This window comes from Centroberyx gerrardi, chromosome 5 (genome assembly GCF_048128805.1).
Source record: "Centroberyx gerrardi isolate f3 chromosome 5, fCenGer3.hap1.cur.20231027, whole genome shotgun sequence".
In the NCBI taxonomy this organism is placed as follows: Eukaryota; Metazoa; Chordata; class Actinopteri; order Beryciformes; family Berycidae; genus Centroberyx; species Centroberyx gerrardi.
The window spans coordinates 20956458-20983628 of record NC_136001.1 but is presented as its reverse complement, the minus strand read 5'-3'; the positions used below and the strand labels follow the sequence as shown (position 1 = coordinate 20983628).

The 27171-nt window shown below is 40.9% G+C and overlaps 3 protein-coding genes across 4 annotated transcripts; 2 read left to right on the top strand and 1 right to left on the bottom strand.

The window, feature by feature from the left end:
• The first annotated feature begins 1011 nt into the window (after positions 1–1011).
• LOC139925240 (zinc finger protein Eos-like) lies at positions 1012–14196 on the top strand. 2 transcript variants are annotated; one of them, XM_071916522.2, is made up of 8 exons: positions 1012–1109; positions 2310–2360; positions 2480–2584; positions 3090–3344; positions 4809–4976; positions 6550–6699; positions 7036–7167; positions 8284–14196. In XM_071916522.2, the coding sequence occupies exons 2-8, from the start codon at positions 2321–2323 to the stop codon at positions 9174–9176; spliced, it is 1743 nt and encodes a 580-aa protein (XP_071772623.1). In that variant the 5' UTR covers positions 1012–1109; positions 2310–2320; the 3' UTR covers positions 9177–14196. The 2 variants fall into 2 exon arrangements, with proteins under 2 accessions (XP_071772623.1, XP_078139696.1); XM_078283570.1 differs by lacking the exon at positions 1012–1109 and having other exon boundaries at positions 2229–2360.
• Positions 14197–14305: 109 nt separating this feature from the next.
• Positions 14306–15686, bottom strand: LOC139925243 (small ribosomal subunit protein eS26). Its single transcript, XM_071916529.2, has 4 exons — positions 15659–15686; positions 14813–14990; positions 14588–14718; positions 14306–14401 (listed from the first exon to the last, which is right to left on the bottom strand). The coding sequence occupies exons 1-4, from the start codon at positions 15659–15661 to the stop codon at positions 14366–14368; spliced, it is 348 nt and encodes a 115-aa protein (XP_071772630.1). The 5' UTR covers positions 15662–15686; the 3' UTR covers positions 14306–14365.
• A 954-nt stretch (positions 15687–16640) lies between these two features.
• On the top strand, positions 16641–26964 carry LOC139925236 (RNA-binding protein 5-like). Its single transcript, XM_078283706.1, has 25 exons — positions 16641–16697; positions 17833–17884; positions 18031–18205; positions 18321–18467; positions 19109–19178; positions 19579–19652; positions 20585–20668; positions 20792–20852; positions 21085–21153; positions 21260–21420; positions 21528–21625; positions 22007–22094; positions 22274–22342; positions 22428–22500; positions 22593–22696; positions 22821–22950; positions 23804–23895; positions 24020–24214; positions 24315–24464; positions 24938–25012; positions 25114–25293; positions 25475–25549; positions 25649–25752; positions 26212–26341; positions 26544–26964. Exons 2-25 carry the CDS (start codon positions 17868–17870, stop codon positions 26667–26669), a joined length of 2547 nt encoding a protein of 848 aa, XP_078139832.1. The 5' UTR covers positions 16641–16697; positions 17833–17867; the 3' UTR covers positions 26670–26964.
• Positions 26965–27171: the final 207 nt, after the last annotated feature.

Genomic DNA, 27171 nt, shown 5'->3' with positions numbered 1-27171 from the left:
CAATGTTACCATTGAAAAACATGATCTGGTGTTCTCTTGGAACATAAGACCTGCTCAACCCATTTCCTAAACTGGCAATATTTACCATTGTTTCATCTTATTTCTCGTTTAGGTTCTAAGATCTGATGATGATAGCAGGTCTGTATTGGAGGTACCACCAACAGCAACAGGGGCATTCACTCCAATGCCAGCAACTCAACTGCCAGCAGTGACAGGGGCTCCATGCTCAGACATCTTGCAGAGCCTTAACTCAAACTCGGTCCATGTATTCTGTAGGAACACACATTCACAGAAACAGTCACTCAAACGGTCTGGATGGGATGGCAATGGAGGCTGTTGAGCTAATGGTGGTGCTCTGCAATTACTCTTGGCACCTCCTGGATCCTGGCATATTGTCGGAAGCAACCCCATGCAGGCCTCTCCGTCCCTCTTGGATCCCTGTGCCATTTTTCACTGCTAATGTTGTTTATGTACCTCCCTACTCTAACTAATCGGACTGGAACCTAAAAACTATCACAGGTATCCCGCTCATGATACCACATTGCCCGGGAAAAGCACACCACAGGATGTGAACTAAAATTTTGGAAATTGATTGCATATTATTTACAATAAAATTCAAGTATATAAGCATTAGTTTATGTGTAACTTTAAATATTCTTATTTTTACTGAAACGTGTCCTAAGTTGCCTGCTGCCAACTTGCAACATTTGAAAGTAAAAAGGATGTGAGTTTCATTGCTTTTATCAGTTTCAACAAATCTCGTATAAAGAATTTGGAGGGAAATGGCTTCACTATTGCATGTTGTTGTTGTTTTGTTTGTGTGTGTGTGTGTGTGTGTGTGTGGGGGGGGGGGGGGGGGGGGGGGGGGGGCGTGTGTGTGTGTGGTGTTAAGCAATTATTGCCTGAATCAATGATAATGTTGCTGATGCTTATTTCTGTAATGAAGCTTGATAACGGGCTTTAATTTAAATTGGGTACCGTGGGGTCTAACCGGACCGGAAATTGTTTGGAGGTCGAAGTAAACGCTGCCGGGAGATGCTGCCGTCGTAAGGGAAAACAAGCAGATGAAAAAAAGAATAACTTCATTGAAACGGCCGTGACAGGGACAGGTAATATGAAGCTTACCGGGAGAACCGGACATGTTAGGAAATGTTTCCACAAGTGCATACCTCCAATAAGTTGTTGAAGTCTGCTCAAATATATCGGCGAGCGAGAGCTAGCTAGCTAACCAGTTACGTAGCTGGTTAGCCATAGCATTTTGGGAGGCGATGGGTGCCATAGCAACCGTTTAGGAAACATTGGTTGTGGTGGCTAGCTAGCTAAGATAGTTAACGCTAGTTTGTTGTGCTAAATAAAACGGCGTACTGAGACTGAATGTATAGTATAGCGTTAGTTAGCTAGTTAACGTTACAAGTCAATGTTAGCTACCCTGCGTCACTGCTCAAATGACTTAGCTGTAACTTTATTCCATGCTGTTGGTGTAAGCTGTTGGGGGCGTCAAACTGTTTTAACGTTAGTGTTAACGTTAGCTAACCTGGCTAACGTTACTTTCCATCACTTGCTAAGCTAGCATAACGTTAGCCATAAAGGCCGACCGGCAACATTAATAACATTAGCTCAACGCCATTATTAAATAAACGCTGGAAACGTTAACGGTATATTTGTCCATTATGGTCCGCAGTCCATGCTTATCTTTATTTGTCAGCTGAGCCTCGAGTCCTAGTTAACGTTTCGTTAGCCTAGTTTACCAATGTTGTCATTAGCCAACCTGAAAGTAACTGAGCCAGCTGATCTGCGGCTGCTAAGGTTGGAGTTGGCGCTAGCTGCTATTTTCTGGTATCATTAATCAGCTATCGACCACATCTAGCTAATGTTAGCGCTAGGGGCTAACGTTCACCGTTAGCTAACTGTTAGCTAAATAATGGTGCAGTTTAAAAATCAAGACCTTACTTTAATTGCACCGGCAAGTTAACGCTAGTTGGCTAACGTTAATACCAGCTGTTAGCATTGTCTATTTTTTCGTGATCAATAAAAGTTAAGTTGTTACTTACAGCTGACTGGTAAATTAGTTAATCAACTGTAAAAAGGACATACAATGTTTAATTTAGCTCGCTAGATGGCTCAAATCTAGTCATGTGTTAGCTTTTACATGGTCCATCATGGTTTTTCATTTCATAATCTGATGTCAAATTGGACCTGTGTTTTCCTGTAATATTCGGTGGTGTGTGAGTGAATGAATGAATGAGTGGGAGAAATACTTCAGTTTTCTACTTCCTTGTCTGAAATAATTGTGCTATTTCAATATTCAGCTTGACTGAGTATGGATGTTGATGACTGCAATGGCCGGTCTTACATATCAGGTACGACTCCATAAGGCGGACTCAGTACTTTATATTGTCACTGATATACTGACCTTTAAAGGTTGGCATCTCATTGAAATGACAGTCAGAATTTCCTTTTGTTTTCTTTTGGGCTGCAGCTAGTGGAGACTCGTCAATGGAGAGGGAGTTTACTGGGGCCCTTGGAGGTCCAACAGTGAGCACCCCCAACAGCCAGCAGACCTCTCCTAGTCGCTCCCTCAGTGGTCGGTGTGAAATTAAGTTTGAATCCCAAAAAACTATGACTGTTATGCTTCATCAAAACCCAAAAGCTCATGTATTTCACAATTTACATCTTACTGTGTTTCCTACACAGTCTCCCAATTTGTTACCAATGAGCTACTTCTCATAGTTATTGTGTTATGTCCATGTGTTCAAGCAGAATTGTGAAATTGGCATCATCATCCAACTTTGACCTGTCTGGAAAAGACCAGCTTGCAAAAGTAATATATTTTAGGTGCACAAAATATATACAGGATATATTACTTAAAAGATTTTAATTAATTTACATTGGATTTAAATGTTATGACCAAATTTTTTTGAGAGCTTTACATGCTTTCCATGTCATGACAACATTCTCCAAACATATGACACACACACATAGACACCCTTTTGCTAACTCTTTTGTATCTCTTAGTCTTTTTTCCATCTTTTAGTCTTGAGAATATCTCATTTAAGGCTTTTTTTATTTTTGCTCTTCTGCCTCTCTAGCCAACTCCATTAAAGTGGAGCTGTACAGTGATGAGGAACCAGGTCGCGGTACCGAGGATGAAAGAGGGGAGCGGGTAGAGGAGGGGGGTCCAGAGCAGGGAAGTGAGGCTGTCGGAGGCTACAGGGAGCTTACCAGTCCTGAGACCATGCCAACAGGAGCCACCAGGCTGCCAAATGGGAAGCTGAAGTGTGACATCTGTGGAATGATCTGCATTGGACCTAATGTTCTCATGGTGCACAAACGCAGCCACACAGGTGACTGATGAATTTAATTTGATTAATCCTTCCCTAGTTGGAAAACACAACAAGTTTAGTTTGGTGTTTGTTAAACATATTTGGTAAAGTACGGCTAACAGGGATTTGCCATGTAATTAGGATAGAAATTTTGTTTATGCCTTGTACACAACTTTTCTGCATTTGTTTGACATATTTCATTGTCGACATAAGGATAGACCCCGGATTGGTGTATTGTCACAATGGTGGTGATGGCCAGCAGTACAGCTGTCCTTTACCAGAGCTATAGCACCAGGACTGAGCGCGATGGGTCTCACCTTGAGCCAAAAAGTTACTAGAATTCTCTTTTGGCTTTTTATGTTGTAAGCAAAGTTGCTGCAAAAGATACTCGCCCATCGTAAACATTTTGGAGAGACAATTGGTTGAAAAAGCAAAAGAATTCTACCTCATATAATCCAAATCTAAATAATTGAAAACTTAAACTTAGGTAAATGAACAGGTTTAAGTGTGGAAATTCATATGTTTAAAAATATGAACATTCATTTAGCTCATGAAATACAACTTCAGGCAGACCTTGACAGAGTGGGGACGATGGTGAAGTTGAAAATTTTCAACACATCCAGCCCTCCGTTGCACACACAACGTCTGTCCACAGATGGCATTGTGTTATTTGTCTGTTAAATTTATCTCCCATAGAAATTAGTGACTTCCGGCATATCGTAAGCTAACATTGCGAAAAGATGTGAACGGGGCGTTATGCTCCCTCACCTTAGAGTTGCAAAGCTGGTGTTTTCCATCAGCTGTCAAAGGCAAAACACCTGCTTTGACAGCACTGATTGGGGTGTGGCCAGAAGTGCAACATGCTTGAAAGTTTCAACCCATAGAGAGCAGTGCAGCCGCAATTTTCTGCCCTATGTGATCTAGTGTTGATTTGCTCTTTAAGATATTGTCAGAGCCATAAAATTAGCAACATTGGTAGATTTATTGATGATTATGCCTGTTTTGTGGTCGACCCAGTTAATCACCAAGAATTTCTTTCTTTTGAACAGTGTATGTTTTTCTCATGATGATTTGCAAGTAGGGCTGGTATCTTTGGACATTTACTGGTACTGATTGTAAAACGGCACTTTTTCTGTGTTGAATGAAAACAACCTTTCACTATTCAATAGAGTACATTATTTTGTGTACATCATTTGTACAAACAATGTGCTTGTTCTACAGGGAAACAGACCCTAATCAGTTGATTTTCAGATCATTTGATATTATTTACATTGACTTGGCTGGTGAAATAGTGGAGATAGCTTGTGAATTCTGGGATTCACAAGCCTCTGTGGTTGGCAGAAAAAAGTCCTTATCAGCTGATTGATATCATTTTTGATACCCAGCTCTACTTGCAAGTTACCAGATGGATCTGTTGGGAGGCAATGCACCAGGCATACAGATTCAGTGAGAGGTTTTAAGTTAATAGGTTTGATCTACCCACAGGTGAACGGCCATTCCAGTGTAATCAGTGTGGCGCCTCCTTCACTCAGAAGGGTAACCTGCTTCGCCACATTAAGCTGCACTCAGGGGAGAAGCCCTTTAAATGTCCCTTCTGCAGCTATGCCTGTCGTAGACGAGATGCTCTTACTGGCCACCTTCGCACTCATTCGGGTGAGAGGGATTCTCAGACTTGCAGATATTTACAAATACCAGTGAAAGAAATGCACAGTTGGACTTGCTTTAGTATCATTATTAATAATCAGCTTTTGTTTACTCATTGACTCATTTCACCTTCAGGGCTCCCACAAAACCTGGAATTTTATAGATCAGTTTTCCAGTCATGAAAAAGTCATGTAGAATGAGAAAATTAGCAAGATGTTCTGGAAAACGTTGGGTTGTCATGGAAAATCTCTTGTGTATTGCACACAGAAATATAACAAATTTTAGTTGTAGTCAAGTATAAGAACAAGAAATAAAAAAACTGACAACAGGATTTGGCTTTTGGAACATGTAGAAATGAAGTTAGGTGTGTGTTCAGATTACAGCTAAAAGTTGCAAAGTCGGTGCATGTGATTAAGGTGTCAAATGTAAACAGTTTACACTTGACAGTTCAATTTTATAAAACGCGACATATTGTTGGATGTTTATGAACGCATCCAATTAAATGCTTGTGTGCCTTCAACAGAGACAAGCGTTCCTGTGGGCATTCAACCCTTGGCTATGGAATGAAAATGTTAGTTAATTTGAGGTGCCGATACTTTCTTGAAATTACAATGATTTCTCATGCTGGCAGTTTATTAGTAGCTTTAAGCTAATGTTTGAGTAAACTGTCATTCAAATGTTAGCAACAGTGTGCATTTTTGATACCCTATTGTTGGTTTTGGTTAACAACCGGAGTCTATGATTTGCTTGCCTTTTCTCCGTCATGTGAACATGCATAGTCTGCTTATTAGTGTTAGCGGAGTTAGCAGTTCAGGGGATGAAGCTTAGGCAGGCTGGAAGGAAGGTGAGGGCAAGCATTGGTGTAACAGTTTCCATAATGACAATACAAACTCAAACCCAATAGTAATATGAATCTTTTAAAAACTTGATTAGGTTTTATGTTTTGATAAGTCATGCAACAGTCCAAGAGTAGTGTAAAGGTCCCAAATCCTGCTGTTATGTTTATTTACAGCAGGATTCTTATAGCAACTAGCTCGGTCGTGATGTCCATCCACTGTGGTAATCCAAAGTTTGTCTGAGTTTCTCTATGAAACTAATAGATCTATAAAGGTTTTATTGTGTATCAGGTCACAGTATCGGCTATATATTCATATTTTCAACATATATTCTGTTCAGCACTCTTGAATATAGGGATGTATGCTTACAGGGAACTTGAGCTCACAGTTATAATCTAATTTCATACAGGCTGAGACTGTATAGTGTTCTATTTGCTTGTAACTTAAAGATGCAATAATTAAGATTTGTCTGTCCCATAGTCCAAAATAACCATAGGGTTGTTGATCAATACCACCAATGACTTAACGATTACCTTGCCAGGTGTTGAGATTTCTTGCTTTCAAAACTCACTTTCAGGCCTGTATGTTTTAGAATACCAGAAAAATATGACCCTTGCCACACATTTGGCATATTTTGTTAAGCAAACTTTTTGTGTGTGATTGTGGCCAAAATTAGTTCTCAGAGATCAAGTTTTGACTCTAGACTTCTTAATAATAATAATACAGTCTTCCCTCTCTGTCCCCAGTGTCCTCTCCAACTGTAGGGAAGCCCTATAAGTGTAGTTACTGTGGCCGTAGTTACAAGCAGCAGAGCACCCTGGAGGAGCACCGTGAACGCTGCCACAGCTACTTACAGAGCCTGGAGGCACAGCAGCCAACCAGTGGTCAAAATCCAGGTAGAGTGTGTTATGACAGCCACGGAGATGGATGTCAACGAAAAGCAACCATGTTCCCACTTGAGGCAGTAATCTAAATCACAACATGGTATTGTGCAATATCCATCTCATAAGAGACTGTAATAGCATACAGTATGTATATATGTAGTCCTCTTTGCCTCCCAAAGAAGTTAATGTTGTGCTGCACAGAATCTCTGAGCCTGACTTACAGTCACTTTCCATATCCAAAAGATGATTCAGATTCTGAAGACTAACATAAAACTTAAACATTTAAGTTAAACGCTGTTATATGTAATTTTGAAAAATAACCTTATAATTTGTTCATGTCCTCTGCAGGAGAGGAGATGAGGGAGCTAGAGTTCATACCAGACTCTCTATTGCAACCTTCCTCAGACAAGATGGCATTCATTGATCGGCTCGCCAACAGCATCACCAAACGCAAGAGATCCACACCACAAAAATTTGTAGGTGAGCACTTGATTTCGATGTGGAAAGGTTGAGGAGACGGAGAAACCACCAGTCAACCAGGTGTTTTGCTTGATTCAACTACCATGCATAATAGGACTGATCTTTTTCCTCTGACATGACCACCAGCTCTCTGTTTTTATGTTTTCCAAGCTGTTTGATTTGCTGTAGCTGCAAGCCAACATTGAAACCAAATCAAGAAACTGTTTTGAGCTCTATTTTTGATACTCAACTGTTTTCAGTTGCACATAGCCAAGGCAGGAGTGGTTCTCTCCAAAGAGCTCAGTGTTATTTGCTGTATACAGTGGCTCTTTGTACAATAGTGAATACAGGCTCAGGGCAGACATATAATTAAATGGTCAGATCACGCATACAATATAAAATCCTCATAGACCTTTTTATAGACAACATCGGCATAATTTAGCCAGTGTTCTTGAAGTATTTTTACTCCAGATGGCACAACCTGCATCTAACTTTTCTCCCTCCAGATCAAACTCTTTTCATTGTGCCAAATGCCTACTAGATGTCATAGACAACACGTTTTGAATGGTCATAATGGTAATTAGAATTTCTATGTTATGATATGAATCATCAAATGTGTAAGTAGCCTACACACAGGGACAAAAATTAAACTTGAGCTCATTTAAAATGTCTTTAGTGGTTAAACAGCCAACATTTTCCAGGTGGATTTGTCCCATTTGAGTGTCTTGTACTACTGCTTCCTACTGGGAATGCACCGCCAACTGATACTTTCTTTCTTTCTCTTTGTGTGACTGAAGGACTTACACTAGCCTAAAATTTAAAATATAAAAATGTCTCTTCCTTTGCCAATTTAAAAGCTACGGTACAAGTCATCACATCTACTCCACGCGTGTGTGCATGTGTTTATGTGTTTATCTACCTTTGTCCCCTTACGTGGAGGAATGCCTCGGGAATCGGCAATATACGTGATGATGATTGATTGACAGGAGAATGTACACTATCGTCCAACCCTTGTGGCCTGTTAATTTACCTGGGCGAGCCTCCCAAATATTAACATTGTATCGTAAACACTGTAGTCTGCCATCGACTTACGCCGAATCTAGTCCAATATCCTAAGACTATGTTTCTTTGCTGCAGGACAGAAGCACATGCGCCTCAGCCTGGCAGACGCGCCTTACGAGATCAGTGCTGGTTTAGACAAAGATGGGGAGATGCACCCTGGGGACCTTGAACCGCCACATTTTACTGGTCTGGGAGGAGAATACGTGGGCGCACCAGGTAGTGGAGGAGGGGCATCAGACACACTGCGACCGCTGCGCCTTCCTACCAATCACCCTTCGTGTTTATCGGAGCTCAGGCCGGTCATCAGCTCCGCTCACACTCCGATAGCTCCTCTGGGCCCGAGGCTGGACTGTACAGGGGCCGGAGCTGGGCTAGGGGCTGCTGGTGTAGGGGGAAGGGAGGCAGCAGAGGGTCATGAGGACCTGCCTGCGGGCCGAAGTCACGCGCCCTCACCTAGCAATGGTTGCCAGGACTCCACGGACACAGAGAGCATGCCAGATGAGCCGTGCAACAGTACCGCTCCAACTCTGTCCCTCCACAGTAACAATAACAACCACCATCACCCCCTCCACTCCAACAACCACAACCCACCACCTCCTCCCCTTCTGCACCACAGGAGTAGGGAAAGACACAGCCCCAGCCATGCCAAAGACAGGGATGGGGAAAGGGAGGAGGGAGGCCACTCGGCTCCCCCACCTCCTGCCCTTGCTCCAACCCCCGGCTCACCTACGGTGCCCTCCTCCACCTCCAGGGAGGCTTTTCGGGTTGTAGACGGAGAGGGGCGAGCTGTGCGTTCTTTCCGATGTGAGCATTGCCGTGTGCTTTTCCTGGACCATGTCATGTTCACCATCCACATGGGTTGCCACGGCTTTCGCCAGCCTTTCGAGTGTAACATCTGTGGCCACCGCAGCCAGGACCGCTATGAATTTTCTTCACACATCGTCCGCGGAGAGCACATCCTCGACTGAGGATAAGAAAGGGTTGGACTACCTGCTTCACCTAGAGCTATTCTTACACTGAGACAAAGACCTGGCTGGGTTTGGTCTGCACAGTACAATCATTGGGGCAGTGAAAGAATGAAACTGATGGTATATGAATATTTCAGACAGGCACTGGTACAGTTGGTATGCAACACTTGACTCCAGACATGCATGATAGGAAAGCTCATATCTATCATTCTAAAATTAAAAAGGAAGTCCTTGTCATTTTTAATGCACTTTGAACAATGAATCAGTTTTAAAAAGCACTTTCAAATTAATTGTATTCTAAAGTATGATGAGTCAATGCACTTTTTCATCTTCAGAAGTGCCTTGCTATCTAATCCAGGATTCAAACCTGGTGCACAAAATGTTATACAAATGTGATTTATGTCGGCGACCTGACAAGTTTCCCTCTTCTGCACTTTAACAGAGATAACGTAAAAACAGCTTAACACGAAAAGTTGCCAGTCTGCACTTTGATAGGCTCGCATTGAATTGAACCATTAGGGTCATTTTAATGTCTAGTTTGAAAAGCACTTTTTTCAAATTCATTCCCTAACACACCTTAAGTTCTACAAAGGTTTGAGAGCTTGGGGTTGATGCTGTACAATAGATTGTGTTTTATAATGCTAGGTGTGGTGCAGACCAAACTCAGAAAACCAGGTCTAAGTCAAATAGATGTATTTGAGGGGGTGTCCTCAAATTAGGAATGCACTTTTTGTTTGTGTCGGGGGTGATGTTGACAGATTTGAGTGTGTGTGTCAGTGTGTGTGTGAGTGATAGAGACCCCACGTTTTATTGGAAGTAAAGGTAAGTAAAGTGAAAAATGAAGGCTTTTATCTGTGTGAATGTGGTGTGGGATGGTGTATTAAATATTTGTTTTTCTTTTCTATGACGGCTTTTGTTGCACTGATACCTGCCAGAATACAATGATTATATTAAACTATTTTATAGAACACATTTACGACCTGCACATTTCTCTGAAAATGTGAGAAAAAGAGATGGCATGTTTTTCTCACTAAGAAAGGAGTAGGAGTATCACTGCCACTATTTTAGAGATTACTTAAGAGGTTAGGGTGTTTGAGATTTCTGAAGGTCCTCAAGATCTCCCCTTACATAACTATATGAAACAGCAAACCAAAACTATTCTATTTATGCTATATTTAAAAATGATTTTGGTGTAATTATTTGATTGTATTGTGCCTTTCTTCACCCTGACCTCGTTGACTAGTCTGTAGGACATGAACTACCAACTGTCATGTCTCTTGACAGCATATTTTTATGGGTGATTTAATCATGTTGGAGATCATGAGATTCAAATAGTCAAAGACAAAGTACTCAAGTTATATTCCAGATAATCCTATTAAGTCCCTAGGTTAGGGTTTTGCACAATTGCTATTTTTCAAGGCCTGTTCAAGTAAACCCTGGGGTTGATTTAAATTAATTGGTTGGGAACCAAGCACTTTTGCTCATTTATCAAAGACTATAGGTGCATGGGATTTGACACCTGCTGCTATGGCATGAACGAGTGCAGTGCTGCGTGGCAGTTGACCACAGTCCACTCCTCACCGGTTAAATTCAAATTAAGATGATAAGTTAAGTGTTTGGTGTTTCAGTTCAATGAAGTCACAAGTCAGTGGTGAAAGTTGTGGGACAGTTGAGTGAAATTGGTTCTTTTAAAAATCAGTAATACTTAAATTGTGACTAAATGAACACGTCCTGGTGACACTGCAAAAAACATTTGAAATTTATGTCAGGAAAGACATGAAGATGAATCAAAGTAACGACTGTCAGCTCTTGATTCTGGCTATCTGTTTGTTTACATGTCAAAACATAATAGAAAAATGGAAGTTATTGTAGTCGCTCTTAGTTAATATTTGACTACATACCCATTGAGCACATTAAGAAAGAAAAGTTTGTAAACCATCAGCTCCACTAGATGCTTGATACCATTGTTTGAGGATGCACAATCAAGACCAGAACGCAGCCTCTTGTATGAATTTCAAATTAAATTTCAACTTAAGGTACAGTGTGAAATGAATAGATGACTTCTGGTTAACCCGGTGCTAGACTTTGATTTAGTCATTAATTCACATTTTTGGATGGATAAAATGAAATGATGAATGTCCAAAAATTTTATTATTTCCTGGTCATATTGTCCAGCAGGCAACAAACCTGCATGATTTAGTCTGGATTACAGGGTTTGGTTGTTTACTACAAGTAAAAGGGTAAAAAAGGGTCTTAGTTTTGAGTCAGTTTCAAGTCAGCATTATCCTACCACAGAGCTTTAGGTGTCTTCTCCCTATTAATTTTCCCATAAAGTTCAAAATGAGAATTGGTAAGAAAGAAGAGCTTAGGTCACTCATGCCAGTCTTGAGACTCAAGGACATGATTATCTGAAGTTGTATTGATAAAGCAGACCCTTTTTAGATGTCATTTACCCCACCCACGTACTTCATACTGCTTCAAGAGAATGTTGGAGACAACTGAATCCTCAGAGTTGCATCGAAATCCAAAAAAGTCATGCATAAGATACTGAGATCCTGGAGATGTTAATTGGTTACAGACATTGAGAATGAATCATTCTTACTGTATTAGCAAATAGTCAGAATCATCAGCTGACTTCAGCCCCAATCATATTTTGGCCAGAAAGTGTAGCACAAAAAGCACTAACTTCATGACCTTCCCAATATGTTTATTAGACTTGATGTAATTTGAAAATGAGAAATCTTACTTCCTACTTGTTTAGATCCTTTCATCTGCAGTCTTAAGAAGCATGGTTCTTCAGAGGTTCTTTGTGGGCTGAATGGAAACCATTTAACCATTTGTGGCTGTAAATGGTTCTTCACTGTTTGTCATTTTAGTGTTCTGAATGATTCCTCAGTGGGTTCTATATGGAAATCCCACGTTTTTTCATGGTAATGATCTCAATGTACTGAAAGTCTCCAATATACTGTCTAAATATTACTTAAATGGTTTCTATGAAGAGGAATAAAAAAAGTACTTGGTTCTCAGATTATTCTATATAGCACCATGAAGGTGGGTCTATATAGCACTAAATGCGGTTCCCCTACAACTGAGCCAAAGAACCACTACTCGGTACTATTGACCACTTTTCCTTATTTGAGTGGAAAAATTGAAAAATTTGAATCAGTTAATTTTTTTTTAGGTTAAGTAACTGACTATATAGATTTGACTTTTAAGAGGAATCAGACATAGGGTCAAATTTCTGAACAATTTTCACTGCTCTTGTAATAGAATCTTGTCATTTGTAAATGCGGTATGATTTCGCTATGGGTTATCTCAAAACTTTGTGGAGAAGAAATTTACAGAAGACAGTTCGGGGTTGCCCCTTTCAAAATAAATGTGATAAAAATGTTTACCTCAAATATTACCTCTTTGTTTCAAGAATGACGTTAAGAGTTCACAAGTGATGCATTTTGTTTGATGGGTGATTGGAAAGTTGGCTTTGGTAGACATTTATCTACATTGTAAATGTGAGATTTGTTATGAGGGAAAATGTTTCATGGAGGCATAAAGCACCATGGAGATCTTGTCACCTCCATGTTGACATACAGACCCAAACAAGCTAGGTTAAAACTGAATTTGCTTCCCAAAAGGAGATCGTTTCATTCACTGATCTAAACATTATGCCTTATTAGCAGCAATGTATTGACTGTTAGGTCAAGTTGAGAGAGAACTTGACGTGTAAATGGAGCACGCAACATTTGGTACAGACTAATGAAATGTAGAGGTTTTCTTGATCTGCAGCTTCATCTATAGAACATTTACAAAGTGACTTTAATGTAAATTATGTCCTAGACACCAAAGTTGTGATTGCAAATCACTGAACTTGTCATGAAAATGTCAGATTGCATGGGTAAAAAAGGCTTTGATAAATCGAGTACTTTTTACACACTACTTCACTGTGTGCATTCTGATTTAGGCTACAACTTTTATTGAAAAAGGCCCAGGTGCGATATTTCTCCTGTTGGTGTGACTTTTGTGCAGTAAATTTTGCTTTTGTGCCTTTTGCCTGCGGTCTTCTCTACAGTCTTTCCTACACAACAGTTGAAAGCGTCGTCTTTCAACTGTTAAACTTTTGCTGAATTGAATTTGTTTAATTCATCATGTAGCATAATTATCACACATTACAAAAGGCTTTAAATATATTTTGGCCATCTTTGAAAATTCTCCCCACTAACCCAGCCATAGAGTAAACCTAAAACCACCAATAATCACACTTATCTTAGCCGGAACCAATTTGTTTTCATTTTTAGGACCAATACTTATAGTTGACCATAGATCATTCAAAAGAAAAATGATGTTGGTAATGCTAACAGCCAAAGAAATAGCTGTAATTGTGACATAAAATGTGTCCAAGTTTTCCTACATGTAAACCCACTGCCCTTTTGTTGACCATGATATGTGACAAGATGAAATGTTTTCAAAAGTTAGTAAAAATGCTTGGAGCCCCAATCCGTGACTGGCCACTTCTGAACAGGGATTTAAATCAGTCATCAATTTTACATCAGTTGAGGAGCAAATTAACCATTTACAAGGTTCAGCCCTCTCTCCCCTTCACAAGTTGAGGGTTTGGGTAGATTTTCTTTGATGTGCTACACTGGACATTGGTAATCTGCTTTCAAACCTGGTGCATGTGGTACCAATACTGTTTGCTACTCTCTTTATACCCCAGCCTACTTTCCACATTAGTCTTAATGACAACAAAGTGAAAGCTATTGTATTTCTACTCAATTCATAACCATGCTTCAGAAAAGAAAATGTTATTGTTACTCTAGTTTTGTGGTATTTTGTGTTTAGATGTTTTCCTTTTGAAGTTTTCCTATTGCACTGTGTTTGTGTTCCCTTCAACTTGACTATCTGCTTTGTTAACCTCCCCACCCCTGTAAATGGTCTGATATCGCTTTAAATAACTGCAGAGCCTTTTTAAATGTACCATAATGTAATTATGCATTTGTGTAATCCGATCTTAAACTACTGTAAGTTTTGTACTGTACTGAAAGAAAGTCTATTCCAAATAAAATACTTGACAAACCTGTCTTTCCTATAATTGCATAATATGCTGTAAGGAAGAGTAATAAGAGCTTTACAAATTCCAGTTTTTATAAAGATTGCCTTTATTCTTCAGGTGTACAGCATCTTCAAAAACTGCTTTACATGGGCTTTGGAGGAGCTCTGGGTGCACCACCCTGTGAAAAAAAAACACGAAGTAATTGAGTTGTTAGACATTTGGGATAAAAATCTCATTTTGTTTAAGTGAAATGGTGCAAATCGCTTAAGACTTGCTCTCTCTGGAGCTAGACTGACCTGATCGGACAGTGCATGGACAACTAACCACATTAATAGTAAGGGTAGATGTTGTGGAGGTTACTTACACTGGGCCTAAATCTGGGTGGTGGGGTGCGGTCTTTCCTGGCCTCACAGGAGCGGTTCCTCACCACCTTACTGTGGATGGCACAGCTGACACAGTAGTGCAGCTTCACGTAGAGCTTGGGCAAAACGTAGGCTGCAGAGAAGAACACAGGGAGGGACAGGTACAGATGAGGAGAGAAACTTCACCAGGGTCAAATGTGAGGACAGCTCAAATATTCAACACTCACAATCAAAGACACTGGCCTCCGAGATGTCCCTCACGGCTGCTGCCTCAACAATGTTCCTGATGACGAACTTCTTGATGGCCTTGTCCTTGGGGACACAACGGGCACAGTTGGTGCAGCGGATGGGCTGCACATGCCCACGGCCCTTCTTGGCACGACCGTTGTTCCTTCTCTTCTTGGTCTGTAAAGCAGAGGCCACAATTAATGAGTGCTAGAGATTAAAGTTTGACAACTCATAGTATTGGTACATCACCACATGGCCATCGTAGAAGGAAAATAACAGTTGATTGTAATATATTAACAGGTGATTAGCATCAAATGACAGCCAGTGAGCCTGTGCATATGGTAAAGAACCATATTGGTAGAAAATTCATACGCATGAATATAGTATGAATGTGCATGGGAATAGTATGAATAGAAAAGTTTCAAGACGGGCCACAGAGCAATTCAATACGAAGTCACCCAACAGCTACTGCAATCATACAATCTCGGCAGTTTGTGCTACGCTATTATCAACTTTGCCTTTTTGCCTCGTGGCTGCCATATAATGGAAAAACAGCCATCGCGCCAAGTAAAAAAAAAACACTTTTTGTAATCACCGTCTCTTCATTAAACATGAGCACAGAACACATGCGCAAGGCAGCTAGCCAGCTAACTAGCTAACTTTGCTAGCAACAGGCCCGGACTCGTGTTTTTATCACTATAAGTGACGTGAATTTACTATTTCCCCCAATTGTGGTATAGCTATATAATTAAAATACATAAGAAGAACTAATTTTATACAAGTGTTTGAATTAAAGGACAATATATTCTGTTTTTGCGACACGAGCACCACGGTAACGTACTCACCATGTTGCACGGGAAGCTAGAAAGAGGACCGGAAGAGGTCGCACGGTCAGAACTATATAATTCCGCACCGCCCTCGACATCATTATATCAAAAACGAATCTCGCGGAGTCATTTTTTTTTCACAGAATAACGCCACATTCCACAAAAAACACTTACAGATAACGTTACATGTTTGTTTTGTGAAATTAAATTGAAAATAATTGTTTAATCGCGGAAGGATATGAGACTATTGCTGAAAGTTAATGTTTTGATACTAGGCGCCGTCTGAGTGAGCGGAGTTTTCTGTTATTCCATTCAACCGAACAGGACGTTGCGCATTCGGGCAACCGTAGGTCATGAAACAAGCCCACCCATATTTTTCTGCTTACCTGAACTAGTGTATGTCTTAAGATATTTGAAACTTTGATATTGATTTGTTACACCTTTTTGCTTTTGGTGAAATAAAACTTAAGTTTGTTACAAAATTGTAGGCATGTTGAATATTAAGTAAGTCGGAAGCTAAAGCATTGTTTTATATGGGCAGAAATGATCAAGAGATGGCAGCACAGCTGGGAGAGAGAAGAGAAGAGAAGAGAAGAGAAGAGAAGAGGAGAGGAGAAGAGAAGGCAAGGGAAGGCAAGGCAAGGCAAGGCAAGGCACCTATACAATACCCAGGCCAGGGAAGGTTGGATCCAGTAAGAAATTGTAAATACAAGGTTACGAATAGGTCACAGTGGTTTAAACTCAGCATTGTACAGGATAGGGAAACATAATAAAGGGAGGTGGATTGAAGTCAGTATCAGAATGAGAGGGGCAGACTGAACGGAAATCTGAGAAAGATGGGAATTGAGCAAATTAATTTGCAGAGTATGTCACTCCAAATCTCTACCCACACTCCAGCCCAGTAGGAGGCGGTAATACACCTTTCAGTTGGATGTCAACCGCCTCACAACTAAAGAAGAAGAAGAAGGGCTCTATTTCCTCATCGCTAGCCAGCAGATAAACAAGCCGATAACTACGTAGTTTAGCTTGCTCACTACGAAATCCTTCATCTATCACAGTAAGTTAACCGCGTTGTTACAGGGTTTTCAAGAGGTGAGTAAATGACACGGGACTATGTATTTTTGCTGTGCGAGCTAACGTTAGCTAGTTAGCTGATGACTTCGCTAACCATCTTTGTATAGCTAACGCAGCTAGGGTGGCCTGCCTGTACCACCGATAAGGCCGACGCTGGTTGTTAGTTGAGCCTCCACTGAAAATCAACTTGCAGTGGGATCGCAGAATACTGGAATACATCATAGCTACATGCTGAGACATGATTTCATTTTCAGCCAAACGTTTCAGATGTGACCGTTGTGGTTAGGCCGGTCTGGCAACACTACATCAGTGGATGCCCAGATGTAATGTTTGCCCACAGTCGTGTTGCTTTGGTATGGGTGGATCCACTGACTTAACCAAAGATCCTCTGTCACAATTTGTAGTTGTCATTTATTTGCAGTTGTCATATGTTTTAGAAATCTTGTCGTCTAAATTGAATAGCACAGTGTCAGTGTATCAATGTAACAATCAATGTATCTTTTTTGTTTTATAAAAGCTGATAAATGTTAGTACATATTTAGGACAAAAGTGTCTTATCATTTCTGTGGTGATCAGTGTGGTAGCCAGAGAGACTTGCAGCAGAATAACCTCTTCCTGTAAAGTTCTGAAAAGACCCAGGATCAGAAACTAACTGGGGTCAGTAACTTAGTTGCCTTATGCTACAGTATTCTTTGTATTTATCTGGAAGGGTTGAGTGAATGTGAGTCAGTGAATTCAAAAGAAAATTCTGCATCAAAGCATAAAATCTCAAATGTTTAGATGCCAAGTGCCTGATATTGAAGATTTAGTAATTTGAACTATCCTGCTACCCATCAGTCTATTTTATAGGTTTATTGGTCCCAAAGCATATACAGCCAACTTAGTTCCATGACGTAAAAAATGAATCAAGGCAGAAGTTTAGGCCCCTCAGTATCTATCTATCTATTTATCTATCTTTCTATCTATCTTTTATTTTTGCACGGTTTGCTGTGGTTGACCTGAACACCTGCTAACAGCTACTTTGATGAGAAAGATGGCTTTTCATGATGCAAAATTGACTCAAAAACTGAATAGTGATTGAGTGGCTAAGAAATTATCTTTTCATAATTTTCTTACAGTTCTTTGATCGGACGTGTGTCTTCTGCACTGTACCATGGGAGCTGATAAAAGGTAAGTTAGGACCAGACATTATTTACTGTCAGGCCCTCTTTTCAAGGATCTTACATTGACTAGTTAGCCTTCAGGCCTCAGCCATGTCATATGGGTTTTCATGTCAATTATACTGGCACTCCTGTGTGCCTTTGTTTCTATTTCAGGCTCAGTCGGGGTGAACGCAGTGGAAGATATGGCTCAGATGGAGGAAGGGATGATCCAGAATGGCATGGAAGACGAAACAGAGATGTAGAGAGGGATTGTGATCGACGCTGGGGTGATGACAGACACCGAGAGCGCTTTGATGAGCGCAGAGATCAAGACTGGGATAGTCCTGAGGTCAGTCAATAGGAATTACTTTGCAAACTCAGGTACTTTTCAGACATCTGGCAGGGGAATATGAAACATCAGGATTCTCAGTTTGACAATCGGAGCATTATTTGTTTGTCTGCAGCAGAGGGGGCGAAAGCGACACAACAGTGACAGATCTGAAGATGACTACGATGGGGATTATCCAGACCAGGACTACAAAATGGAGCAGGAGGAGGAGAGCAAGACCATTATGCTCAGGGGTCTCTCTCTCCATGTCACAGAGGATGATGTACGTCTCACAGCTCTTATTTCTGGTTATAAGTCCTAAGGGCGCGTTCAGACATTTCCTCCTTTTTAAAAAAAAAAAAACTTTTTTACATGAAAGGCAAAGGGGAGCAGTTGCTTTGGAAAGGTGCCTGGCATCTTTATAGGCGGAGCACTTTCTAAAGTTGAGAAAAGGTTAACCTGCACATGACATCAGCTGCTTTTTTGTGAGCTATCACAATGAAGAAGAGGCAGTAAGTAGGCAGCTGAGAGTTTATGACAACAACAACCAAAATGAAAATGGAGAAAGTAACAGTTGAAAAGTCGGTAATAGTTTGTATTCTGATCATAAAGAGTTAGTATGGAGCACTTTGGCGGTGTTGCGGGTGTTTCTGGTAAGCGTTTGAAAGTTGGACATACTGTAGCACTGTTTTCCGATAGTGGCAGCTGGTTTTGATTTTAAGTGTGCACTGAAACCTGCTCTTTCAAATTAGAAGTACAAATTATGGTTAAGGCAGCACATTCTACAAAAAAAATTGTAATGGTGTGAGCGCACTCTTAGGCAGTCGGTAATCCTCAAAGTCATATGGTGTCGATTACTCTGCACTGTATGACTGTGTAGTTGTTGTATTTGGATGAATTTGACACTCACCCTCTGCTGTGCAGATCCGGGCAGCACTTGAGCAGCTGCAGGGACCCCAGCCTGTGGATATCCGCTTGATGAAGAAAAGGACAGGTGAGTGTTGATGTTGAGAGGAGTGTCTCCCGTTCACGTCCACGCACCATGCCTTAACACCCCACTTTGCCTCCCTTATCACTATCATTACAAAATGTCCCATAATACAACTGTCAGACGATCCTTTGTGTCCTATAGAATGTTTTATGTTTGTGTGAACATAGGTTTGATGATATGGCCAGGTAAGGAGGTAGCTGTATGTACTATACCTGTACCATATTTGTGAAGTCTTTTCATGCTGTGGTTTAGGTTAGCCACCACCAACCCCTTTTACCTTGTAAGCATCTCCCTCCGTTTTTACTTTGAATTGGACTGTACAAGCCGACTGTGACAGTTTGAATGTTGTACCAAAGCATTCTAACTAACACGCCTCCCGTCTATATTTGAATGCTGTCTCTAGGTATAAGCCGAGGTTTCGCCTTCGTGGAGTTTTATCACTTGCAAGATGCTACCCGATGGATGGAGACCAATCAGGTTGCCTCAACAATCACCAAGTGTAGATTTTGTCTTGGAGATTAGAGCCCCAAATAACCGATACCATGAGTGACTGATCATTGAGAGTTTTGAAGTATTTGCAATTTAGACATCTGAAAGCTTATCATATTTAGTTGAAGTAAATTCTGTCATGTAAAACTAATATCAGAGGTTAATTTTTCAGATATGTTTGGTATCATGCACTTGGTTGATTAATGTGCCAAGTATTTAATAACTTTTACAGGCAAAACACAAGTCATTCAGCTGCTTAGTTCATGTTGTGAATTCAATGGAGTATTGAACTCTAAAGTTGAACCACCCTATAGTGTCAGATGATTTTTGCTTTTGGGAATGAAACCCTCAATAATGGAATCAATATATTTTGTGTGCTCTGTTTGGATTTTTCATCAAGGTTATGCATAAAAAATGTAGGACCATATTAAGCTCAATAGTTTTGGGGTGTCGGGGAGCACAAGGCCTTTTGCCTCTCCTTTTGAAGAGTAGAGCTCTTGTTAACTTAGTGGCCCAAGTGGTCTTGATTAATCCTGACTGCCCTAGGGTTCCATAGCACACTCTGCTCCAGCTCAGTCTCTTGGCTCCTTTCTCACCTCCATTTTAAAATCTGAAAACTGGAATGAGACAAGGACGAGCTGGCAGCACTCCGGTCCGAAACACTTAAAAAAAAATTTTGAGGACTCAATCCCTCATACACAGACCTGCAGCTCTCTCTCTCTCTGAACCTCTCTCTCTACCTCTGATCTACTCTTCCCTGTACTCCCTGAGGGACTCTACCTAAGTGAGTGTAAGCCTAGCCACTCTTTCCCGTTCCGGCTGTGCTCACTCATGGGGTGGGATAGTGGCAGGACCTCACCTGCCCCTTTTGGCTTTAACATCTTGGAATTTGAAATAACTGGTGGCTTTTGACTTGACAGAACAAGCTGGTGATCCAGGGGAAAAGCATTGCCATGCACTACAGCAACAGGAGACAGAAGTTTGAAAACTGGCTTTGCAATGCTGTGAGTATCATCTCTAACTACATTGTGATCCCACCATATTTCATCGGCAGAGTGAAAGTATTTTTTGATGTAGATTTTTTTCACAATTACCTAAATGAAAACAAAGTCATTGGTTTCTCATAGTGTGGTCTGTACAATTTCCGGAAGAGGCTGAAGTGTTTCAGGTGTGGAGCAGTCAAAGTTGGTGAGTTGTTCTCTTTTGACCTTACCGGTTTACACTCCAACAAAGCCTCAGGCCCATGGAAGCAGTATAAATTTGGGCCTCCTTTTTATGTTTTTTTCAAGACTCTTCTACCCTCTTAGCCTTAACAACACCAACCATTGGAATAGATGATACAGAGTCATAGTGGCTTGTGCTGGGTAATGGTAATTTATGTGTTGGTCTGATCATTCTACTTTGCTGTTGCTGAGTACAGAGGGGGAGTCTTCTGGCGTAAATGGTGTAAGCGCTGAGTCTCAACAACCTGGAGATTACAATGGGGACAGTGAGTGTGTTTGTTTTTATTTTTTGTTTTTTTAACGGATTCAAATATTAAATTCTTTCAGCACATGTATTGTGCATAGAGTCACGGTTCCTTCTGTCTTTCACAGCAATAATTTTGAGAAACATTGCCCCTCTCTCAACTGTTGATGCGATTTTGAACATATTGGCACCCTATGCCAACCTGTCTGCGGGCAACATCCGCCTCATCAAAGACAAGCAAACAGGACAGAATAGAGGCTTTGCCTTTGTTCAGCTCTCATCTCCCTTGGTATGTTATTTCTGGTGTGAATATGTTGTAATTATCTCAGTGTGTTTCTTGTTGGGGGTTTACGAGAATATATGAGAAAGCTTATGTCTTCAATTCCTCTGGTGTAGGAGGCTTCTCAGCTGCTCACCATTCTCCAGAGCCTTCAGCCACCTCTAAAACTTGATGGGAAGACAATTGGTGTGGATTATGCCAAGAGTGCTAGGAAGTGAGTCATTATCACCCTTCCCCCTCTCCAGTTGAAGTTCGGCGTAGTTTCCTATGAATAGGATATATAAGCTCTTTAGCTTCTACACAATTTGAACTGCACCTATACGTGTTTTTTCACATGCTATAGCAATTTTTATTTTATTGTTTTACATGTGCGCCAAGAATGAAATGAAATTGGTTTATGCAGCTCTCCCACCAGGGTGATGGAAAGCCAGGTCATGGATTGGTCCATGTTCTTTGTTAATTATTGAGTTGAGTTGTACTGGAGAGTTCCTACACGCAAGTTCAGTGTTAAAATGCAAGCAAGGAAGATGCCATCTGTGCTGAATACCCCACCTCCTTTAAATAATCCCCAAACAATCCCACCGTTCCCTTACAGAGACTCGGTGCAGCCTGATGGAATCAGAGCCAGTGCTCTCTCTGTTGCCAGCACAGCTATTGCTGCTGCTCAGTGGTCATCCAGCCAGGTATCAGTGGTTTGCTTGTCCTATTTTGTATTCTTAATTTAATTAAATTGAATGTGTATTGGAATGTATGTTAAATGGCCACAAATGGGTGATGTGACATTAAAATAGTATTTCTCTGTCCATAATGTATCGCTGTGTTGTTGCAGTACTGGCCCCTCACACCTGGTTTTATCTCTTAGTTACAACAAGGTTCAGGTGCCCCCTCTGACTACACTACACTACAGGAGGGCTTTGCACAGTATACACAGGTCAGTTCATACTATTTTGTTTTTATTGTGACAATGATTTTAACAAGAAAGACAAAGGATTTACTGAGTGCTTTTCCCTCTATAGGGACAGAATTATGAGCTATGGCAGCAGCAGCCGGAAAGATTGGCACCTGTCATTGGAGATGGATTACTAGGAGGTAGTAAGAGCAGTCAGTCACTCAGACAGTTTGGGTCATTTTTGTACTTTTGCCAATTTGATCAAACCAAATATTATTTGTATTGTCTGCAGCTGCTCCAGGAGTGAAGACTTTGATCCCTGCAGCCACAGGTGTGGTTATATCCCAGACAGCTCAAGTTTACCAGCCCGTCATTATCACCCAGCCTGCCTTACAGGTAGACAATATATCAACAAAGCTTCTCCGTGTGGCAGGCAGAACTTGTAATTTATAATATGCCACCCAGGCGCTGCATTTGTGTTAATAATGAATTGTTATTTCTCTTTTCTCTTCCCTCCCAGTCACAGCAGTTGGTGGGACAGGTTGATGCAGCACAACAGGCTGCTAGTGTTTGTACCTCATCCCTGGTAACATCAGCAGCCTCCACTGTTGCTGCCACTGACTCTGCTGTTCCCACAGCAAACATATCTGGTAAGATGAGTTGGCTTCAGTAGCTAACTCAAGCCTCTCTGTATGTACATTAGGGCTGTCAAAATTGGCCAAAAATGACGTTCAATTATTCCTTCTAAAAAAACACATAGGTTCGAACCATTCGAATATCTATTTTTGCACATTTTGTCCATAAGAGGGCAAACCAATATAACGAGAGACATAACTACTTGTGTAGGTATATTTATTTCAACATAAACATGTCTTTTTAAAAGATCTACATACCTACACATTACAAAATAAACAAATAAAATAATGTCCTATACCGTAAAACTTCATTTAAAGACCGTAGATCTCTCTCTCTCTCTCTCTCTCTCTCTCTCTCTCTCTCTCTCTCTCTCTCTCTCTCTGCGCCTTGGTTGGTTGGTGCTAGAGTGAGAACTGAGAACGCGGTGTCTCTCGGATGTTATGTTATTCGATAGCCTAATTTTTATACAGGTTAGGTAATATTCATACCGGTTTAAATAAACAATTTAGGGCTTTTTAGATTGCTCAGAGGGGGTTGTGATTGTGAACTCTCTGCCATCATTACCACACGGTTGTTGTTGAATTATTCGCTAATTTCAGCTTGACCTACATTTCATTTTCAATCAATGAAAGTGACGTTGTGTGACTTCTGTCCATCATGCAGTGCAGCGGCCCAGGCCCACGCGAGAACTCGCGAGGCAGACAGCCGTGGTAGTGCTGCTTTTTTTTACAATTCGATTATATAATCAAATTTAGAATATTCGTTGACAGCCCTAATGTACATGAATGGAAGAACCTACTATATTTAATGTACAAAGCATATGTTGTAAGCATTGCATATGGGCTTCTTTGTTTTTTTTATCTCTAGTTGCTCCTGACATCTCCACTTATCAGTATGATGAGTCATCGGGTTACTATTACGATCCACAGACCGGCCTGTACTATGATCCTAACAGCCAAGTACGTACCTAGGGTCTCATTGTATTTATATACATGTCTCACACTATGCATTTGTATTCCATCAGAGGTCATTTTACCCCAAATCTCTCTTTGATACACTTTTTTTTGTGCTTGTCTTCAATAGTACTACTACAACTCCGAGACGCAGCAGTACCTGTACTGGGACAGTGAGAAGCAGGCATACATCCCTGCACCAGCAGCATCGGACACGAGCACGGACCAGGCCTCCACAGCTAACACCGCCAGCAGTCCCACAGGCCCAGGCCCCATGAGCGGTAGAGAGAAGAAAGACAAGCCAAAGAGCAAGTCTGCACAACAGGTAAATGCTACCTCACCAGGCAAAAACTCTTTTATTTTTGCAAATGGCTGTTACGTTGTTATTGAAATAATATCTGCATTGGATGTTTCTCCAATTACAGATTGCAAAAGACATGGAGCGTTGGGCAAAAAGCTTGAACAAGCAAAAAGAAAGTTTTAAGAGTTGCTTCCAAGCCCTAGGGCAATACAAGGACGAAGACAGGAGAGAGTCTGCAGCTGCCGATGCAGGTTTCACCCTCTTCGAGAAAAAGGTACTGAGGTCACTATTTTGCCATGAGTAAATGTTTTGCACTGGACTAGGGTAACGGAGTATTATAAATACTACTAGTACAGACAGAGACACAGGGCTAACTGGGAAAACACACTTGCATGATGCATACATTCCCTGTTCATAGATTCACATTCAAAATCACTTAGTTTTTGATGGTATGTGAACCAAACATAAACCTTAATTTGTATTTTGTTAGCCAGCCATCTTAGCCATGTCAGCTTTTACATATTTGACTATCTTTGACACTGTCAACAGACAGTGTAAAATGGTGAGAATCAATAGCTTTGCAATAGTAGTTGCCATAAAGAGAGACTGGTAGCATCACTTGCAAGTTAGATGTACCCCACAAGTAACCAGATAGCCTATGTGAGTCTAGAACAGGTCTATGATACTATAGCTTAAATTATAATGTCTGTATTACTTGTTGACATGGTTTGTGTTGCTTCCTTTCAGCAATTTGCAGGCTTTGAGATACAGTCTCTTATGATGGAGCAAGTGAAGATCACAGAGCAAGAGACCTCAGCCAAGGTGTGGATGTGCTTCATGGAAAAATGCACAAACATGGAAGTTAGGCTATACAAAAAAGCATGTCCCTTAACCTCTCACCTATTTATGTTTTTATATTACAGAGTGGCCTGGTTGCAGCTTACAATGGGGACAGTGACCCAGAGGAGGCAAGCCCAGAAAAGGCAGAGGAGGAGGCAGGGAAACTGACAGACTGGAATAAGATGGCTTGTCTGCTCTGTCGAAGGCAGTTCCCCAGCAAAGAGGCCCTGCTGCGTCACCAACAGCTCTCTGACCTGCACAAGGTAGGATAGTAAACAGCAGGTGTTGAATCTGCAAGGCACTATCAATATTTTGGGCTCTGCCATCTGTTCAGGGTATAAAACTATCCTTCGATACAAAATTAAATAGGACAATACATATTAATTGTACCAGTTAATAACATCACATTTTGGCAATTGATTAAATTTGCTATTAATTGTTTAGCAAAACCTGGAAATACAGAGAAGATCCAAGCTGTCAGAAGCTGAGCTGGAGGAGCTGGAGAGGAAAGAAGCTGAGGTATGTGGCTCAAGGATTTCTACTGTTTTTTTCCTTCAGAAATCTTTGAAATAAGTGGACAATAAAGAAAGTTTCATGGTCATCTACCTCACTTTACAGCTGAAATACAGAGACAGAGCTGCAGAGAGAAGGGAGAAGTACGGTGTTCCTGAACCTCCTGCACCAAAGAAGAAGAAATTTTTTCAGCCTCCGACCCCAACAGTGTAAGACCTGAGCCACAGTTTGCACATGTCCTCAAACACCTAGAAATTTAAAGACTCGATCAAAAACACATGAAAATTAGAAAATGAGTAAAATCCTCTGGAAAACCATAGACAAGTCCTAGAAAATCATAAGGTCACAGGCCCTTCTCTCAAAAGTCTTCTTCCAACGTCTTTTCCTTGACGGAGCATACTCCAGGACCCCCTATTGCTCTCCTTAGTCTTTCAATGATCCACAGTCATAGAATGCAAAGTATTTTAAAGATGTTTATGGGACATCCCATCAATATACCTTTTTATTTCTGTGAAAGGAAGCCACTGCAAATTGTGTGTCTTTTCAGATCAATGTCCTGGAAGTGATTTTCCTGGAGAGAGTGGGATTCCTGATGAGACTTTTCTGATCCTGAATGCTGTCAGTCTTTCCACGGTACTAACATCCCTTCTCATCCACCTCCAACACAGGAACTATGAGCAGCCCACCAAAGACGGCCTAACAAGTGATAACATTGGGAACAAGATGCTGCAGGCGATGGGCTGGCAGGAGGGCAAAGGTCTGGGGCGCCACCAACAGGGCATCACAGCCCCCATCTCGGTGAGTAAGCCAGAAACAATTAACAGAGGACTTTTGACACATTCCTCAAAATGACGCTCCCATCTCCCCTAGCAATTCCTGACAGATGGAGTATGCATGTTAATGTGTTCTTTTTCAGTGAGAATCCAATTAGCACCGTTACCTGAGGGGTACCTGTGTCCAATCTGTCTCTTCTCATAACTGTCTTTGCATCTCCCCACAGGCTTCATTAAGGACCAAGGGCACGGGCTTGGGTATTAAAGGAAGTTCATATGAACTCTCTGCATCTGACACCTATAAGGACGCCGTCCGTAAGGCCATGTTTGCACGCTTTACTGAAATAGAATGATTTGGAGAGGGAAAAAAACGTCTTCAACCCTGGAATTGTAATTGCATGGCCAACTGATCCCACTGTAAGAACCCTGGCAGAGGAATGGCTGATGATCTTTTTGATTTTTAGGACCTTATAATCAGCCTGTTTTTTTCTTACTGGCTAAAATTATACTTTCTACTTTCTCTATGTATATAAAATTCAGTTTTGTTTTAAATAACTAGATAAAATGGGTGTCATCGGTTGAATGAACATTGGAATATGTAAAGTTTGTATAGATATTTGTACATAAAATGATGTGGTCCTGCTGATCTCTTCTGTCTATCATTGTTATTATTATTATTATTATTATACTGTAATCTACTAATCTCTTCTTCCTCATAAGCATGTTGTTACTATCAGGAGGTTTAGCTCTATTTTATTTTATTGGCTGGTGTTATAACCACAAGGGAGCGGGCGGGGTTGAGGGTTGGTGGGTTGTGGGGTGTTTAGTGAGTGGCTGGGTATGGAAAGTGTTAAA